The sequence below is a fragment of the Oreochromis aureus genome, linkage group 16, assembly GCF_013358895.1.
Source record: "Oreochromis aureus strain Israel breed Guangdong linkage group 16, ZZ_aureus, whole genome shotgun sequence".
Classification (NCBI taxonomy): Eukaryota; Metazoa; Chordata; class Actinopteri; order Cichliformes; family Cichlidae; genus Oreochromis; species Oreochromis aureus.
This window is the reverse complement of record NC_052957.1, coordinates 6,987,543-7,007,026: the sequence shown is the minus strand read 5'-3', so window position 1 is coordinate 7,007,026 and position 19,484 is coordinate 6,987,543. Positions and strand designations below refer to the sequence as shown.

Genomic DNA, 19,484 nt, shown 5'->3' with positions numbered 1-19,484 from the left:
ACTCTGTAGATGTTGAAGTTTATCTCAGCTTAAAAAATAAAACAAGGTTTGCAATAACATTTTACAGACTTGTGATTAACAGGTCTTTATATAACGAGCATGTCCTGATTAATCCTCATTTCTGACTCCAGTCATGATCATAATTTAACTGGACTGAATGTTTGATTTAACTCATCAGGAACATGTTTTCGGAGCTGACAAACCAAAGGGAGACGTGGCTGTCTTCTCATAGACTTCTACAGGATCAGAAAGAGTTGCTGCAGGCTGTTAGAGAAAATGTAGCTGGCTTCTCTTTTGTGTCTGAGTTTGAAATTCATTTCCAAGGTGTAATAAACAGTTGGCTTCATTCTCCTCGGTCCTTTTTGATGTGGTCATTCATGCTGTTTAGATCCTCACACTCCCTGCTTAGAACTCCTCTGTACACCTCGAATCGATGGTTCAGATCTTTCTGAGTGTGGATTTTGAACTTTGACCCTAACGCCCCGTCAGCTGAAGCGACTCCGTAGAAAACCCTACCGATCCGAGAGTGAACCAGGGCCATGGCACACATCACACAAGGTTCCCTGGTCACATAAAGGTCGTACCCAGTGCAAATGTACGGCTGAGTGCCGTTCTCCGTCTGGGCCTCCGTCTGAACTGAGCTCGCCGAAGTAAACCTGCAGGCGGGGTAACTGTCAAAACCATAAACCCCACCACCCTGACTCCGAGCTACAAGGTCAATGACGACCATGACAGCATGATGAAGAGGGTGCTTGCGTCTGCAGTCGTGGCCGACTGCGATGATCCTCTCTGTCTTTGGGTCAACCAACACAGCCCCGATGGCCTCCATCCCCGCCATGCCTCCATCTCGGGCTGCAGTCACAGCGGACACCATGTAGGCGTGCATCCTTTCCTTCTGATGGCGGCTGAAGAGCTCTCCTCTCAGGGCGACTGTCACCTGCTTGTCCTCATGAAAGGACGTGGGCCAGTGTTGGCTCGCTAACTCAAACTGGGGTCGGGTCAAAGGGGCACGGGCGGGAACCTTAACCACAAAAGGCTCACCCAACCCATTGCAGTTTACTCCACCTGAGGGCAGCAGAGAGTCAATACTAACCACCTGCATTTGTGGCACATCACTGACGAGGCACACGAGGACTTCCAGGGGGTGGGTTTTCTCCCTGCACGGCCGCACCCTCTTAACGTGCTGAAGGCCGCTCAGCGGGCAGAGGCTGTTCAATTCCCTGACAAGCCGAGATGTCTCCTTCTTGTCGAGGATGGGCGCAGCGAACACCTCCACCAGCTCGACATCCTGTGACTGCTCATCTGACAGGACTGGAAGGGCGACCCAGGAGTCGACATCACACGGCGAGCCTTTCCAGCGCTTCATTGGCGGCTCTGATTTCCCAGTATCATCCTGTTAGCACATGAGAAAACCTTCAGTTACTCATCGAACCTGGTTTCCAGCAGGGACGGCTCCCCCAAAAATCATCTTTGCAGGGTTTCCCTCCAACCTTCAATGTTTTTAACCTTCTCAGTGTGGTGGGAGCGAAGATGGAGATATTGACATTTTTTTTCCCATAAATCAAGCCCTGTTTATTTAAAAAAAAACTGCAAATCTTTATTTAATGAATAATTAAAAATGAAGATTATTATTATTGATTTAAAGCCATCCTCTCAGATTGAGCATATGACAAATATAAATAACAGGGAAGTAGCACTTTAAAGTAAATATGTAAACACTGCCCCCTGGTGGACAACCTACATATGATACCATCTCCATTACGTAGTTCCTAACTAGGAAACAAACCTGTATGCACGTGACAAATTAAAAGGTACAGTGAGGGTTTTTGTATTTCTTTTATCTCTCGTTGATATCAACAATAAAACATGAAAACTCAAACTGAAGTTCATTCATGTTTCTTCATTTAATCAAAACTGTGTCTCGAGTATCTCTGGGTCCACGTCACTCTGACCTCCAAAATGTTTCAGTCTTTCTGTTTAACTCCCTTTATGTGATGGCGTGTCAGACACAGGATTTTCTGCAGTTCTGGGAAAAACTAAATCCCCATTTAATAGCCAAAACTTGAAGTCATGCTTTTCTGGTCAAGTGTTTCATATTGTTGTGGGGGAACTTCGGCCCACCCTTTCTTTACAGCGTTGACTTCTGTTCTCTGGCGTTTGCAGACATTCATTTATGCACAGACCTCTGACATTGCTCAGATGCAGTTTTGCTAACCTAAGCCGTGCTGCCATGTTCTTTTTAGAGAGAAAAGGCTTTCGCCAGGTAACCCTTCCAAACTAAGCATATTTCTTCAGTCTTGAACTTTAACCTTTAGCTGCCTGAAGCCGGTCGGATCCAACATGGAGCTCTTGGATTTTTTTCAGTTTCTCTGAGTATTTCTCAGTCTGACCTTGGGGTGAATGTGTTGGGGTATCCACTCCTGGGAAGATTGTTGGATTGTCTGAATGCTCCAGACAATAGTTATTCTGAATTTGTGTGGAAGCGATGAGGACATACCGAGTTTTCACAGCACTGTTTCTTCACTTTGGTTCAGTTTTTGTTAAATAATGAGACAGTGTAATGTGTCATGTTTTGTTGCTCATCTATTTAAATAATTTTAAGACCTGCTGATACGTAAAACCTCAGGAATGGCCGTGCATGTTTAATGACTCTGTCCACTACTTCTAATGAATGTTTTGCATGACCTGTGTGACTTTAAAGGTCAGCACTTTGAGTATCCGGCCTCTGCTGGACTTTTAAACTGTGTCTGACGCCCCTGCTGGCAAAACATGGCGGTACATCGCTTTACTAAGACAGACTAACAGACTGGTGGAGGTGTTTGTAAGCAAACCTACGGTACACACACCGCTTATGGTCGTATTTATTTTCATCTGTCACATAAACAAACATCTGATGAACTCCAAATAAATTATTCCATGTGTGAAAGTGGATCAGAATAATTGATTAAAACATAAAACTTAAAGACTCAATGGTGATCAGTTCTGGTCGTTTTACACACAGATGCTAAAATCCGTTTAATATTAACTCAGTGAATCCATCTGAACTAAAACTCCATCACTGTGCTGTAGTGTCGGCTCTATCGCTCTTCATCTCTTTCCCAGCATCAGCTTCGTCTTGATGACCTTGGGCACGTGCCGTATGGTCAGAGACACCCTGGTGCTTCGGTTCAGGTCCTCGCCCGGTTCCGCCCCAGCGGCAGACAGGTTCACCACCTTCTTGGTCAGCGTGTCCTGCTCGCGCCCGTGGATGCCGTGAAGGAGGCGCTGGTACATTTCATCCTGCAGGATGAGAAGGCTTCGTGGCCTCACCAGAAGCGAGAACAGGAAGCGGCTCTCCTCTGTCTGTGGTGTGGCGCCCTCAGCGCTGCTGAGCGGCGTATAGAAGTCCAACAGGGTGTGAGAGCCCAGGCTAATGGTGGTGACAGTGGGGTGGTACAGCGGCCCGTCCTCATGGGGCATGATCCCCTCTCCTGGTTTATACTCATTCACCAGCACGTGATTGGCCGTTTTCCCACTGAACGCGCCCAGAGACGAAATCTTCTCACAGTACGTCTGGAGCCAATCGGGAAGCCGCTCTCCCAGCATGCCTTTGGGGTGCGGTAACCCCCCCCAGTTCTGGAGCCTCCGGCCCGACAGCTGAGTCCACTTAGTCTTTGGAGACCTGTAGACCTGCTGAAGTAGGTACGACTCCTCGTCCTCGGATATGAAATCTGGAACATAATACGCTGTGGGCGGAGCTTCGCTTACAACAAACTGCTTCAACTCCTCCAAAATACATGCTGGGCGCTCCATGCCTCCTTAAGAAAGTTAACATGAAACTCATTAAAACCCAGAACAAATAAATAAAAATAATAAAGCAGTCTTTCTGTGGTTCACTAATATTTATATTAAATTAAACTTTCTTTTTTTTTTAAACTAAGTTTATTAAAATAAATTGAATACATCTATTTTCAAAAGGTACATTTTCAGTTATTTTTACACTAAATTAATGAGAAGTAAAGATGAATAGTCTCTGCTGCATTCTCATGTTTTCTCTCTAAAATTACAATTTTATCATCATTGAGATTTATTTCCCCTTAGACTTAAACTTACTTTAAAATTCAGATTTATATTCATAAAATGAAAAATGAAGTTAAAGTTGTAAACTTAAAAAGTAAAACAGGAAATTCTGGGATTAAAGAGATAGATTTACTACAAGTAGTAAATTACCAAAAACTGCAAACGATGCTGCTTTTAAAGTCGCGGGTCACGCGAGCTCTAGTGTCGTAAAAACTTTTTTCTCGACATCCAAATCCGATGATTTTTGGTCAGTAAAAAACAACAAGAACCTTTAAAGTCATTTTGTGTGTGTGTGTAATTGCTCGTTAAATTAATTGCTAAAACAGCGCTGCCTAAGTTCATGACTCCGTGAAAGAAAGATAGACAGATAATAGTTTTATTTAAGTCAATTAAATTCTTATGAATATTCTGCCTTTGTAAAAGAAATCCTACCTTTCACATCAATATCACAAAAACCTGCTGTTTACATTTTTATTTCCTGAATCATTTACCGCGAGACAGAAATCCGACATTCTGTGTGGCCCCAAAGGCAACGGAGTTTGCTGTACTAAAACAGGCGATTTCAAAAATAATTCCGGTTTAAGAGGCTCTTCGATACCTGCAGGAACTTTAAAAACGGCACACTCCGACCGAGAGCACGCAGAAGAACCTGATTTACCTGGTTAGACATAAATAATCTGATGAAAATTCCGTTTCTTCAGGTAAAATTCCAACAGCCCGACTCCATCCGCGATAACGCGTTTGTGCACCGAAATAAAATGTCCGGAAGAGAAAGAAGCGTCGACCTTTTGGACCTGTGCCTTATTTTTTCGAAATACGGTTTCTATTATTGAGTTTATAGAAATGTTTTAAGTAGTATTAATGCCAAATTTGTTGATTCGCCTTTTTGTTCTCAGGTTTGTGTCTTTAATCAGAGAGTTTGGGGTAGTCGGAATTATTTACATGTAACACAGCGAGACGAAGCAGGACAGAAACTTACGTGGGTTAACCCACGTTTTTCTGGACAGATACAATTGTTTAACATGCTTCCTGAACTCTAAGAACGTATTCGTGGCTTACTATTATGTTAGTTTAAAGTCTGGAGGAACTGCTGTGAAGTCACCCTGAGGTTTTACCTGCTTGTCCTGTGACTGGTTCTGGAAGATGTTCCGCAGTAAAGTGAAGGCTCTGACACTGCTGCAGCTCAGATACACACTCCGTCACACTGCTTCCTGCTCTAGGCTGGTTCTGGGCATCGAGACAAGCTGTGATGACACGGGAGCTGCTGTGCTGGATGAGACAGGCGCCATACTGGGAGAGTCTCTGCATTCACAGAAGGAGGTGCATCTCAGGTAGGTGTCAGAGGGCAAGGTCACTGCTTGTGAGGGCTGTAAAAACCTGGCAGTCATCATCATGGATAAACAGAACAGCCTGACATGTTCTCAAACCTGCAGGACTGGAGGCATCATCCCCACTGTGGCCCAGCAGCTCCACAGGGAGAACATACAGCATGTGGTCCAGGAGGCTTTGGAGAGGAGCGGCGTGACCCCAAGCCAGTTGGCCGCTGTTGCCACCACAGTGAAGCCCGGTTTGGCCCTTAGCTTGGGCGTCGGGCTTGAGTTCAGTCAGCGGTTCGTGAGGCAGCACAACAAGCCATTCATCCCCATCCACCACATGGAGGCCCACGCCCTGACTGTGAGGATGCTTCAGTCCGTCAGCTTCCCCTTCCTGGTGCTGCTCGTGTCCGGAGGCCACTCACTCCTCGCTGTGGCCCGGGGAGTCGATGACTTCCTGCTTTTGGGTCACGCTCTGGATGAAGCTCCCGGAGATACTCTAGATAAAGTGAGACCGTAATGACATCCAAAACTAATTTACATGTTTAGGATAGACTAGAATGCTGTTATTTGTAAGTAACGAAACACACACATACAAGTCCCTTCTGTAAGGGCCTGTGATCACTTTGTTAAGAAGTCTCACATTTGAGACTAACAACAGCGTTCATACTCGACCCATGATGTTCCAGGTGTGTCAGTGCAGCGCAGAGGGCGGTCTTGACCTGTTGGTCCAGGGTGGCAGGAAGTGAAGATGTGTGTTTGGACCTTCACAAGCATTTCATCAGAGTGGGGGTGAGGGCTACAGGTCTGAGGTCATTAACCCAGCCTTTGTAAAGTTATGAAGGTGTCGTCCACATGTTGAATTAGTTTTGTGACATTGCAACACACACCTGTGGGGACCGGTTGCTATGGTGACTGTAGACTGAGAGGAGGTGTTAGAGACCCTGCTGTCAGACAGACTCAGACACAGGGAGACAGATTAGGATTTGGGATACTGGAGAGTCCACAAAATCTAAAGCACAAAAGTTGATAAAATCTTTCACTTCCAAAAGACAAAATCCTGATTTTTCACATCCGTAGTGTGTTTTACATGAAAGTGGTCCAGGATAGGGACCACTGGAGAGGCTGGGCTCAGGTAGGATCAATGAGAGAACCTTGAGGCCTTTCACAATAAGAGCAACACTGAGAAGGAGACAAAAATATTTTATTTTTTCAGTCTTCATATATAACCATTGGGGAGATATTTACCTCCCCAATGGTTTACAAATGGTAAATGATAGATTTGTGTAATTTTACACATTTGCTTCTTACAATTTAAGCCCAAAGAGACATGCTGACAGATTTCTCAAGATATTTCATTGATTAAACGTGTAGTTAAATGTCTGTATACTGGCAGAAAGAGGAGTTTCACTGGTCCAGCCCACATGAGATCAAAGCGAGAGAGGTGCTGGGAGTTTGAGAAACACCAACAGCCTCAGTTCTCCATGAAGATGAAACTCTTTTGTGACCTACAGGTGGCGAGACGTTTGTCCCTCGTCAAACACCCGCAGTGCTCCTCGCTGAGCGGAGGCCAGGCCATAGAGCTGCTCGCTCGGGATGGCGACAGGACAAAGTTCTCTTTCAGGACGCCGATGGGACAAACGCACGACTGCTGCTTTTCCTTCGCTGGACTCAGAAATCAGATTACGATGACGATAATGAAAAAAGAGGCAGAAGAAGGTACTAGTCCCGTTTCTCCCGTAATGCCTGCAGCAGCAGTGATTCACCTCTGACCTTTAGGCTCTCCTCCCCTCCCTCTGTAGGTGTGGAAGAGGGGACGCTGCTGAAATGTGTGAATGATATTGCGGCTGCCACTCAGCACACCGTCGCTGCCCACCTGGCGAAGCGCACACACCGCGCCATCCTTTTCTGCAAGGCAAACGGCCTGCTGCCACCCAGCAGCCCCACCTTGGTGAGTTTGCTGGGATATCCCCACCCTTCAGCCAATCATAAGAAAATTGTCTCAAAGAAGGATTATTTTGAACTGTGAATCATGCAAAGCTGAAATCTTTCCCCAGGTGTTTTGTTTGTGTTTTTTTTTTTAAGTGATTTTAAAGCTTCCTGAGCTTAAAGTGCTTTAACTTTAACTTTTCTTTCTATAGTCACATTCACCTTTCACTCTCAGGATCGTTACTTATTATACTTTACCTTATTTTGTCTCCTGTTACCAAAAATTTAAACAAGATCTAAATTTCTGGTAATGAGGTCAGTTTCTGTACAAATAATCCGCGGGAGCCAAAGATTTCTTCCATAGATTTAATAAACATGTCTCTGTTTGTGCTGCTTTCTTATAATGTGTTCACAGTGAAAAGAGTATAGAGTAATACCAGTCCTTTACTTTACATTGATTTACGTTTAGGTGCTTTCTGGGGGAGTTGCGAGCAACCAGTACATCCGAAAAGCTCTGACGATTGTCACGGAGATGACCGGTCTGCATCTGATCTGCCCTCCCGCAAAGTTCTGCACCGACAACGGAGTGATGATTGCATGGTACGTTTACTGTCCTGTCAGCCAATCGGATTTAATTTTCTTAGATTAGGATGAGAAAAATATTTTCCTTATTTTTCATTTTTAAAACTAGGAACGGTGTGGAGCGGCTGAGAGAAAGAAAAGGGATCCTGCCTCCAGATGTTGACGTTTGCTACGAGCCAAAGTCAGTTTATTTATTCATGAGGCTTATTTTATTATTCTTTTAAGTTTTCTTTCTAAAATGTTTTCTTCCCCCCCCCGTCTGGTTAAATCGACACTGGCTTATTGATGCTGTGTTGCAGGGCCCCGCTGGGCATTGACATCACAGCGGAGGTGAAGGCCGCCGCGATCAGGCTGCCGCCCATGAAGATGAAGATCACCAACTGATGAAGTCACTGTGATTTCCCAAAGCAGAGTGTATAACAGTACTGTATCTAAAAAGGACATTATACAGATATTTATTATTAAATATTTTTTCTGAAACTGTTTTTATAAAAAATTTATTTCTTTTTTTATTTATTTAAAAAACTTTTAAATGTTTTCATATTTATTTATAAACGTTTCAGTAGCTAGATGGATATTTTGTGCCCTATTGATTTATTAGTGAGGTGCTTTTTTTTATTTATTTAGGATTTTGGCACTCTCAGTCCTCCATATTAAGGAGGCTGAATACAGATCTCTCTCCTCTTCGTTCGTCTGTTCCCTCTGCGTACACACAAACACAGATCTGACCACATCAAGACCAAAAAAACAGAATTTTATTATCAGTTATGTTCACGTGTGTCACAGTTCATTCTTTTACACACAGATGTTTACAGACGTGGTGTTTGAGAGAAACTGCTGATCCGGGGAGCTGTGAGGCCTGGAGGCAGCCGGGATCCTCAGAGCTGTTTGTTCTCGTGTTCGTGTTAAAAGACTTTATCACATGGCTGATTGCAGGACGTTGTGCAATCCTTCGGTTTTGGCTGAAAGTTGAGTCAAAGTTCAGAAAACTTGAAGAAAAAAAAAAACTTTAAATGGCAAAATATATAGTGGTGTTTGCACATTTTCACAGGTGCTGCACATGTTCTTACTTTCAGAGTGAACTCGAGCTCGCTCAGCTTTATGTGCTGTGTGCTTCCTAAAGGAAAAATCTGCCCTAAAACAACATTTGGAGCTCAGCCTATCCTACAAAGCAAGTAACTTTAGGTTAAAGTTAGAGGTTTTCAGCAGTTCTCTTCTACCATGAGTGCACTGCCATGGTAACCTATGCTGCAGGTATGAAATCACCACCTTCTGACCAATCAGGTCTCCTGGAAATCTGTCACCATTCCCAGAAGATCCCTCAGACCTCGGAGTGCAAACAACAAGACAGTCTAAAGTTTTTGTCTTTATCTGATGAGCTTAAGTAAGAAATGCAAATTCTTGGAAGCAAATTTATTACTCGCCTTTATGCCTGTTTGCTACAAACAATTCAAAGTCGACTTTATTGTTCTGAAAGCTTTAGGATAGTAAAACAGGGCGGCTAAGCCATGCGCTTGCACACCTTAAAGGCTTGACCTTTTTGCCAGTTTGAATTGTTTTTCTATTTATTCTTTTCTTGCTCTCAGAACATTTAACAGTGCAGGTTACAAATGAAAGAATAAGGCTGAGACTGTAGTACGTGCACCCAAACAACTTAATTTAACGGAACAACTAAATAATCTTCTGTCTTAATGGAACAGCTCTGAGTTTTCAGTATTTTACTACCATACAGCTCTTTCTTCTGCCAATACATCTATGCACGTTCATGAGTGGTCATATCCTGGCTCTTTCATGTGAGTATACTCATACCTAGACTGATAAACCCCAGGATGACTTATCGAGACGATAGCCGCCTAGCCTGATTAGGTTAAGTGAAGCCAGATAAGGAAAAGATTGCTTCGTGGAAAAAGGCCCTGATCCCCAGAATTTTAATCCCATTTAGTGTTTCCATGTCACTACTGAACATTGGGGGGCCTCTTTTACCCATTTTCCACCGGAAGCAGCCCTCAGATGTTTCCTCCTCAGCCCAAACTTCTGTTAGAAACCACAGACTGTATAGAAAATGGTCTGCAAGTGCCTTAAACCTGCATTTGTTTCAGCAGTCACCAGAGGGCGCTCCCTGTGGTTTCACAAAGACAGGCCCTGTGAAATCATGGGCATGCTTCAGCTTTAACTTGTTTCTAGTAAAGAGCAGCCATTAACATTTTATAAATTTCAAAGACTTTATTGGCAAATATGCAAAGAGCTCCAGCCTGATCACAGTTGTGTAGGATTGTGCTGGTCCACCTGCTTTTTCAAGGACTGACCATCGATTATGAATCAGATTAAGAGTTATGGGGTTTCCAAGCTCTTCAGTCAAAATTTTGAGCTGTAAAATGCACAGACTGTCACCAAACTGAAGCTGGTCTTTCAGGATGCTTTTGCTGTGGTCAGTCCTTAAAAAAAGTAAGTGGACCAGCAGTAGCAACGGCCGATTTCAGAGTAGCTAAGTCCATCTTTTACACAGTCTAGAAAGACTGGAATGAAGGGTACTCATACCAGTGACGATGTGGGCTGGTTCTCAAAGGCAGAACTGGCTTCACTTCAGTGGGAAACAGGTAACAGAACACTGGCCCATGATTTCCACTGCAAATGTTTTCAAATCATTACAAAGACAAAATGGGTGAGAATGACCGCTAAAGAGGAAGAAACTCCCTCACACGCTCGCTTCTGCAGGCCTGAATTTACACGTTAAAAAGGGTTTGCGGGAAAAACGGGAAACCCCCAGATGAAGAAGAAGTGGTGAGTCTGTTTGACGGAAAGTGACTGAAAAAGTGTACACATCTAACAGTGGAAGTGTGTGTGTGTGTGTGTGTGTGTATTCCCTTTAGTTTCCTCTCTAAATAAAACACAAACTAAAAAAAACCAAACAGTGTTAGAGCTCATCGTGCTGATAAATGTTATACTCCTTCGCACTGATCACGCCATCTCTGTCGTCGTCGTTCTTGTAGAAGATATCGTCTATAAGCTTCTCGTAGAAAGGGTCGTCCCGCGGCTTCCCCCCTTTTTCGTACTCCAGCTTCAAATATTCTTTCACCTGCAAACAGAGAAACACCTCCGAGTAAACTCTGAATTTTAATAACACCGCCCTCAAGCTGTGCCTGACAGGAAATGTATCACATACATAAATGTTATAGAAACCTCGGCAGCAGGTTCTCCTATTTTCTTTCAGTATTACGAATCCAGATAACATGCGGGTTAGAAGCTTCTTGGTACTGCAGTTAAGAATTTAAAGATAAAATAGAGATAAGGAGCATAACATGCAGCCTTTACTCTTTATGAGGCAAAAATATGTGAAGGAGTGGAAATATGCACTAAACATGTAAGGTACATAATCTCAGGTAGGGCTGGTGAAAACAGGTCGATGTGTTACTGCTCGGGCAGGATTATTAGTCAGATTGTCAGGTTTGGGATAATTTAACTTTAAACCAAGAGATCAGCCTCTGCAGAAGTAAAGATGCGGGTTTATTTTAAGAAAACTATCACTTTCTGTTCCAGAATCACACGATAGGAACAACACTGTGTCTGTGAGTTTGCATGAAACTGGAGCCTGCAGGAGATTAGCCGATTCTAACGTAAAGGGACATTTCACCACAGAATCACATATTTTTACTCTGGACTATAGATTTATGGCTCTGCATAGACTGTCCTGGTGTGAGAACTCAGCTGGCTGCACTCACCAGCCACTTCATTAGGTATAGATGTACTGCTTGGTAACACAACTATCGAATCAATCACAGTTGCATGTAGGCATGTACACATGGGGAAGGAAGAATGGTTTTTAGGAGGTTTTTTGGTTGAACATCAATTTTTGGCCTTTAATGCCACATGTTTACCCACAGACACAAGAGTGGTAGAGTTGTGTGCGAAAATAGACTAACTAAGCACATTTCCTGCAAAGCTGGATCCTGTTTTATTACATAACAATCATGTAGTTTGTTGTTTCAGTTTCATGACTGAAATTACAGAGAAACAAATTTGTAGGAAGGTATTTTCTACACATGTTTAAGCTGCACGCACACAGATACACAGTTGGGCAATGTGCTCATTTTTGTCTCCTAATAACCCTGATTCTCAGCATAAAACAAGCCCATTCTGCTGGAGCGTCCTTTTTGTTAAAAGGGAGTTCTTCTCTCCCACCATCGCCAAATACTGCTTATCTGATTCTTAAGATATGATGACTCTGTTTCCAGGCTCTCGCCTTATTAATGTACTGCAGTTTTTTGTCTTTTCACAAAAGACAATGACGTCAGACTGAATTAGTGGATATGGGATCGTCGTTGTGATAGAAGGCATGAGCCGAACCAACTGTGTCCTTGCTTCAATTGTAATTACCAGGTTATAAAATAAAGTTACCTCTGCCTTTGAGAGACTCTTGTCTTTATCGAGGTCCATCCTTCCAAAAGCCTCCATGGTGCGTGGTCCCTTGGACACAGAGAGGACCTCCACCTCAAAGACCACGGTGGCATTGGGAGGCACCGGACCTGTTTAAAACATCAACATTTTAAATGACCAATGATCATTATCATTGAAGATTGCTTTTTAAGCACTCCCCCATGGAAAGTTTCATTTTTACTGAGTTTATCTGATTGGTGGCTCAGCTACTGATTTCAGATTTTTGGGCTGAGTTGAATAAAACAGCAGATACCTACAGAAAAACATGGTAGTGACTTTAATCAGTGCAAAATATAAAGGCATGAAAGTACGCAGTAGGTTTGGTGCATTGTTTGTATGATCAAGCAGAATAGGTTTGTGTTCAAAAATGTGATTTGAGAGCAAAACTACAGACGCTGCTCTGAAGCTTGAAGAAAAATATGTGTGTTGTAAATGTGAATCCAAAGGTTTACACAAGCCCCAAGAGACCAGAAGATTTTTTAAATTGATCTTATGTAAAAGCTCATGTACGGCTGTATACGTCTATTTTTTACCCCATTAAATTACACAATGCAGAAAAAGTCTAAAGTGTCAAAACTGCAGTTCCTCTAATGTCCACTTGAAGCTCCAGCAGTGACTCAGACTCCATACACTTCTATATTAAAATGTCCAAACCTTACAGTAGAAACAAACACGTTTTGGTCTCCATAGCTAATTCCACAGCTCTGGAACACACAACTGCATCTTCAGCATGAGTATGAACATTACAATCTGTTACAAAAGACATGATGTTAATGAAAGATGTGAGCATGATGGGACCAAGTACTGAACCTTGTGGAACACTGTTTAAAAATCCAGGATGGTAACTTCAGGGACAGGAAGCCCTGCTGCTACCATTTACAGCAAAATTAACCCAAACCACCATCACATTGCCTCTAGTTCCACCCACTAAATTATATTAAGGCTAAGTTTGTATTATGTGAGCATGTGGCCTCTAATAGTAATTATCTGACCAATAATATGGCTCATGTTTAAGTACAATTTTCCTCTTTCAGTGTTTACAAAGTGAAATTATGTTTGAAAGTATGTTTTTTGTCATCAGTTGTTTGAGAAAAATCATAAGTCCATGTTCATGTTTTATATACAGCATATTTATTTGACCCAAATGTTTTATGGTTATATATTATTCTGCAGTGTCTTTAGTTTTTCTCACATTATGCTTTGAATTACAAACCATTTCTCTTTTATTGCCTAATAAAGACACAAAGGTACCTCCATAAAATGTGTGTCAGCCAATGACTGCCACTGGTTAAAATCAAATAAGATAAAATATGCTTTTTATGAGCAAGAGAACAAAAGAATATTAGACTGACATGCAGTTAATGTACAGAGAATAACAGAGGGTACAGAGAGAAGAATCAGTGAAGCTCTGTTTCAGTGTCTGTGGGTAATTATAAAGCCAACTGGTGCAGGGGCAACTAAAACATGCACTCTAAGCAGAAAAAACATTTCTTTCATACCCAAAGGCTGAAATGCAACATCCCAGACTGAACACACCACTATCATATATCCCCATGAGGACTGTAGTTAGTATTAATCAAAGAATCGACTGTTACTTCTCCAAAAGTTCTCCAAAACATACAAAGAAGAAATGAAAGGAGACCTTTAAAGATCTGTGCATGCTTACAGGACATGCCATGTGGAGAGGAGTAGCAAACACTGCGAGGGATGTGATCTCCCTTCAGTTAAAGGGCTGTAAAAGAAGATAAGACAGCATGAAGACAGACCTGCAACACTCAACTAATATCACACAAAACAGAGGTGAGAAAACACAGCATATGTATGTATGTAATGTAATGAAAATAAAAAAGACAGATGCTGCTGTAGCTCATTTTTGAAGCAAACACTAAGATTTTCTACTGATTTCCTTAAACTTAATCTCTTCAATGCTTTCAAATCACTGAAACAAAGTCAACTTGCAGAAGCTCGAAGCTCATGGAAAACATTTTTACTTACATCTCAGGAGTTTTTAGTTATTTGTTTAAAGAGGTCTCCACATTTTTACACAAGTTGTACTTCTCAGCCTCTGAAACAGTCATATAAAGGCCTCTATGGGTCTTCACAGTCACTTCTTAATGGATTATCGGACCCAACAGAAGCACACAGACAGAAAATAAAACAGGACCGAAAACTGAGCCCTGGGGAACACCTCAACAGGAAATGATAGAAGCAACTTAAAACTCAGACTGCTGATAACCTTTTAAGGCCTAACCTTGAATATAGTGAGTTTTAATTATAAAAACCTCAAAATCACATCACCACCCCTCTGGGCAAATACATAATTAGCACGCCTACCACCAACTAGATGTTTTTACCTTTGCCCTTTTCTCCAAATGCCAGGGTTGATGGGATGGTTAGTTTTCGCTTCTCTCCAGGACACATGCCCATGATCCCATCATCCAGTCCCTTAATGACTTGTCCCACACCCAACACGAACCACTGAGGCTGTCCATCTCTGTCTGTACGACTGAAACAGAAATAAACGCAGAGACAAAGAACATCAACAATCTTTGAATAAGTTTGACTAAATGTGCACTTTAATTTTGGTTGCTTTAAACTTAAACGAGGAATGTTTCCAATCCCTTTACACTTTAATATACTTAAAGCTAAAATAGAGCCTCAGCATTTTAAACACACATTAAAGAAGACTTTAGGATTAAGTATGCATTCATTACTCGCTCCAAATTAACATCAGATTGACAAATAACTCTGTTTTCAAAGCACTGACCTGCAGTAAAACTGGGAACCATCTTTGGCGAGGTACCCATCGTAGTGAGCATTGATCAGATCTCCTCTCTTGCTCCTTTGGCTGCACTGCTCGGGTTTAAATAAAACTTCAGTCTTCACCTCTCCGTCCAGCTCCTCTTCAGCGGCCCAAACTGGACGCAGACTGAACCCTGCGGACACAAACAGGCACACTGTGCAACTCAGTAACCTCCACATCATGCCGCTCTGCATTCGTGGCAACTTCTGAAAGTGACGTTTGAACACTGAGGAGGACGTAGGAGACGGTGGGCCCGGCTACCCTGAGCTCTGACTGCCAGGGGATTCAAACTGACGCCTCCTGCTCGGGGTTGGAGAAACTGCGCATGCTTTTCCTGACAGACTATACCGAGAGCAGGAATGCTCCTTTCAACAGGTACTGGGCTGCAGAATTATTACGTAAACAAAAACAAACAAATAAATAATATGATGTTAATTCTGCATCCGAAATCTTAAATTAAAGCTGCATATTGCTGTATAAAACTACAGATTACGTGCTCATTGCAAAAACGAGTGTTAGACACTTGATTCCCTGAATTTACACATTTTGCTTAGTTTGCGTCTTTTTCTGAATCCACTGAAATTTTGCCTGAAGAAAATAATTGCTCCACAGGCTCAATATGTATGATAATAATAATTATTATTTTATATGATAATTAAAATGCTCAAAATCATTAATTAAAATCTAACTATATGTATATTATAGGCATAGTTACTAATATGTGCCTATTATAATAGTATTATACTACTATTATGCCTTTTTGTGGGCTACAGTGTATCATCTTCTCTTTCAAATCAGCCCTCTGCATGTCCTCCTTCACAACCTCCATGAACCTTCTCTTTGATCTTCCTCTTTTCCTGGCTGGAGTCTCCATGGTCTTCCTCCATGCTTCAAACTGCTCAGCCTGACCTGTCCCTCTGATGTACTCATTTCTAATCCTGTCCATCCCACTCAGTCGCAGTGAAAACTTTAACATCACTGTCCTCATACTTGTCCTGCTCCACGCTCACATATTTCTTTGCCTCATATCTGTAGTGGTCTTTTTTCAGCATGAAGTCATACTGCTGCTTGCAGATCCTCACTCTTATTGTCAACATAGCTTGAACAACTATTTCCCTTAACTTCATGGGAAATAGGTGATCCTCTTCTAAGCTGCCCTCACATCATCAACTTTATCCATCTGTAGTTACCTTGTAATTCTGCACAACACTCTTGTTCTTGAAAATCAGTGCCTGTACACTTCTCTGTGTTTAATAATCTGGTCAAAAAGTCCACTTCCCTCTCTCCTGAACATCTTCAAACCTCCACAGGTATGTCATCTGGACCAACCACCTTTCCACTCTTCATCCTCTTCTAAGCAGCCCTCACATCCTCCTCACTAATGCTGTGCACTTCCTGATTCACAAACAGTTTTCATTTCTCATTTTCTTCATTCACCATCTCCTCAAAGTACTCCTTCCATCATCTCAGTACACTCTCGTCACTCATTAGTAGATTTCAGTTAGGATTAATCACCCTGCTGCACATCCTCTCCAGCTTCATATGCCCTGCCAATCAATACAAATCCTTTTCTCGCTCCTTTGCGTCCAGCCTCACATACAACTCATTTTCCTTCGAATTCTCTCGTACTTTATCACTCAACTACCAAGTCTCCTTTAATGATAATAACAACTACAAAACCACCATCACCAACAATAATAATAATAATGATAATAATAAGGAATAATAAGGAATGAATGAATCTAATAACATTCTAATAAACCCAGCAAACGTAGCATAGTTAAGCCATCTCTTCGCTGTAAACACGTTGTAAAAACGTATTGATATTTTTATTGATATGTCATATATCCGATGGTGCAGTTTTAAAAGAAACACAGAAGAAGAATTGATAGGGTACGTCACAATTACTTAACTACATTTCCACCAATAAAAAGCTATGGGGGCGTGACTGTTCCGCTCTATATACTTGTGGACGCCGGTGTCTGTGAGTCATCGCCGCTCGGACAGACAACGTGCTTCAAGTCGTTATTTAGAAACCTCGCAGTTTCTCTCGGATTTATTAGGAACCACGAATTTCTCATTGCCCGACAGGATTGAGATGTTACATTTTAGGTCCTCGACAGTGCTGAAGGAGTTGTTTGAAGCCACCCTCAAGCGTCCTTTTCCCGTCTACAGACAGAAGACCTGGTTGCCGACCAGCTCCCGCTGCTTCTGCTGCCTCGGCGCCGCCTCCGTTGATGCCAGAACCGCATCTGCTCCTCTGAAGGTCCTCAATGCCGCCGCGCGCCGCCCGGCTCTCCGCCCCGCGCCCCGCGCCGCCTCTCTCCGCTCCTACTGCGTGAAAACCGAAGCCGAGGAGGTGGAGGAGCAGCTGAAGAAGGATGGGGCCGGCGGCGAAGCGGCCAGCGACAAGTAGGTTTCAGTAAAATCCTTCTAGAAGATCTCCGGGTTGCCCGCTGCCATGACGTGACGTCGCAGCTGGCGTCTGTGCGTGACGCGAGCGGATGCTGCGACCGCTAACCGACGCGAACACTTTTTAATGACCGCACTAATTGTCGCCTTATTTAAAATGTAAATGTTTATTTATTTGAAATGTGGTTCTTATAGGTTTAACCCTTCATTTAATACATTTTAAATAAACTGTAAATAAATAAAAATAAGCTACCTTGTAGCCTGTGTGTGACATCAGCGGCTCTCGGGCCATGTGCGACGTGTTCGCTCCACCGGCTTCGTTAAACGTGGTGATAAAAGTGTTCAGGTCTTCAAATACTCCGCGTCAGGGCATCTCCGCTCTACTGGGATTTTGAGTTGGCCACGCCAACCTGTAGGTGTTATCCTGTTGGCTGTCTGCCCCCGAGGAGATAACACAGCGTGGGCCAACAGTTGTGAAAGTGAAACAGCACCAGGCCATGAAGCAGAGGGTAAAAAGGTCCACACCGAGGCTTCAGGAGACCGGGTTCAGCTTCTCACTGAGCTACGATCATCCACATGCACGTGTTTTTGTTTTAGCTTCGCTCGCTGTGACAAGTAGTGCTGCTCTGCTGGGGAGGAAGCAGCGCAGCTTCTAGTGGTTTCTACTGTGACCTTCACTAAGGAGGCTCCAGGTCACATCTGGAGGGTTGCTGCTGCTGCTCCACAGGTTATTTATGTTAAACTTATCAGCTCAGCTCCTTGTTTAAAAAAACAATAACAAAAAACCAGGAACTTTTTAAAATGTATGTATTTTAACATAAAACCAGTGCAGCACCGCACTGAATGAAGGACACATTAGGCTGTTTATATTTATCCACATCCAGTTAATGACGCATTACAGTAATCCTGCCATTTTTTTCAGTTGATGGGCCAAGTTTTAGCTGACTATACCAGTAGAATAAAACACAGCAACATTTAAAAATTAGATCTGCATTATGATTTAAAGATGGCTGTGACTCTAATAGGGCAAAAAGCCTTCACTTCTGAGTATTGTAGGAACGAAGAAAAGGTCATTTTAGTCCTTTAAAGATGAGAAATACTGTAAAATTTCAACATATTTCACCTCAAATAAAGTACAAAAGAAATATTTTGTTTAAAAATTGGATTTACTAATGAATCTCTGCAGTTTTCACTAGTTTGGACTTCCTTCTGTTGCCATATGTTTGACCTTACACAATACCAATGCCACAGTTTACAAACTGATGAGAAATGCATGAAATTTTGGTGTCTTTGGTAAAAATTCACAAGTTTTCCCACTAGGTAGCAGCCCTGCGGCTGTCATCAGATAAAAAAATGAAATCCTAATGATTGAGTCTTTTTTTGGGGGGGTTAAATCCACATCTGTGACAGCCTCCAGCTGCCTGCCTGCAGGCACGTCGTCCTTTTGCAGCGAGCTGGAAAAAATTCATGAGATATTTCCTGACCTCGAAATGAAGACTCACACGGACAGGGTGGCGTCGCCACAGAGATGTACGATATTGGTTTTTGCTCTGCTAATGCACATGTTGCACTCCCAAGACACTCTTCACATAATCCCTCAGGGTCCGCAGGTTTCCTGTCTGAAATAATGAAGCTTAATGAAAGCGACACAACATGCAGTTATTGCTCTAGCTTGTAGTCTTTGTTTCTCCGTGCTTTAGATAAGAGCAGGTACAGCTACTGCAGGAAACACATCAGGGAACCTGTATCTAACACAGGCTGATGTGTTTCCTGCAGTAGCTGGTCAAACTGAGGTGTCATCACATGAAGAGTGGCTGAGATGTGGATATTTTTAGACTTGATGGCAGTATGTGACGGGGACTATCTCAGTATTTCCTATGAAATCAAGTGTGATGTTTATTAAAACAGTGTGATTATTATATAGCAAAAAAAATGTAATTATTTGGTAGTGA

The 19,484-nt window shown here is 42.6% G+C and overlaps 5 protein-coding genes across 9 annotated transcripts in view; 2 read left to right on the top strand and 3 right to left on the bottom strand.

The window, feature by feature from the left end:
* Positions 1-6: 6 nt before the first annotated feature.
* Positions 7-5,303, bottom strand: adat3 (adenosine deaminase tRNA specific 3). 2 transcript variants are annotated; one of them, XM_039599934.1, is made up of 2 exons: positions 5,175-5,303; positions 7-1,393 (listed from the first exon to the last, which is right to left on the bottom strand). In XM_039599934.1, exon 2 carries the CDS (start codon positions 1,364-1,366, stop codon positions 344-346), a length of 1,023 nt encoding a protein of 340 aa, XP_039455868.1. In that variant the 5' UTR covers positions 1,367-1,393; positions 5,175-5,303; the 3' UTR covers positions 7-343. The 2 variants fall into 2 exon arrangements, with proteins under 2 accessions (XP_039455868.1, XP_031581940.1); XM_031726080.1 differs by lacking the exon at positions 5,175-5,303 and adding an exon at positions 4,718-4,802.
* alkbh6 (alkB homolog 6) lies at positions 2,844-4,849 on the bottom strand. The gene is made up of 2 exons (XM_031726081.2): positions 4,718-4,849; positions 2,844-3,797 (listed from the first exon to the last, which is right to left on the bottom strand). Exon 2 carries the CDS (start codon positions 3,790-3,792, stop codon positions 3,088-3,090), a length of 705 nt encoding a protein of 234 aa, XP_031581941.1. The 5' UTR covers positions 3,793-3,797; positions 4,718-4,849; the 3' UTR covers positions 2,844-3,087.
* osgepl1 (O-sialoglycoprotein endopeptidase-like 1) lies at positions 5,165-8,315 on the top strand. The gene is made up of 7 exons (XM_031726079.2): positions 5,165-5,390; positions 5,493-5,880; positions 6,887-7,091; positions 7,175-7,323; positions 7,771-7,901; positions 7,993-8,064; positions 8,183-8,315. Exons 1-7 carry the CDS (start codon positions 5,203-5,205, stop codon positions 8,265-8,267), a joined length of 1,218 nt encoding a protein of 405 aa, XP_031581939.1. The 5' UTR covers positions 5,165-5,202; the 3' UTR covers positions 8,268-8,315.
* A 301-nt stretch (positions 8,316-8,616) lies between these two features.
* Positions 8,617-15,331, bottom strand: fkbp7 (FKBP prolyl isomerase 7). Its single transcript, XM_031726029.2, has 4 exons — positions 15,085-15,331; positions 14,672-14,823; positions 12,279-12,406; positions 8,617-10,959 (listed from the first exon to the last, which is right to left on the bottom strand). The coding sequence occupies exons 1-4, from the start codon at positions 15,312-15,314 to the stop codon at positions 10,798-10,800; spliced, it is 672 nt and encodes a 223-aa protein (XP_031581889.2). The 5' UTR covers positions 15,315-15,331; the 3' UTR covers positions 8,617-10,797.
* A 1,747-nt stretch (positions 15,332-17,078) lies between these two features.
* Positions 17,079-19,484, top strand: part of LOC116309465 (glutaminase kidney isoform, mitochondrial-like) — a 36,780-nt gene continuing 34,374 nt past the window's right edge. The window contains exon 1 of one of the 4 annotated variants that reach the window (XM_031726070.2): positions 17,079-17,532. In XM_031726070.2, coding sequence (XP_031581930.1) covers positions 17,219-17,532 — 314 coding nt within the window. In that variant the 5' untranslated portion in view covers positions 17,079-17,218. The remainder of the gene's footprint in view (positions 17,533-19,484) is intronic. The other 3 variants (XM_031726071.2, XM_031726072.2, XM_031726073.2) reach the window with 3 other exon arrangements.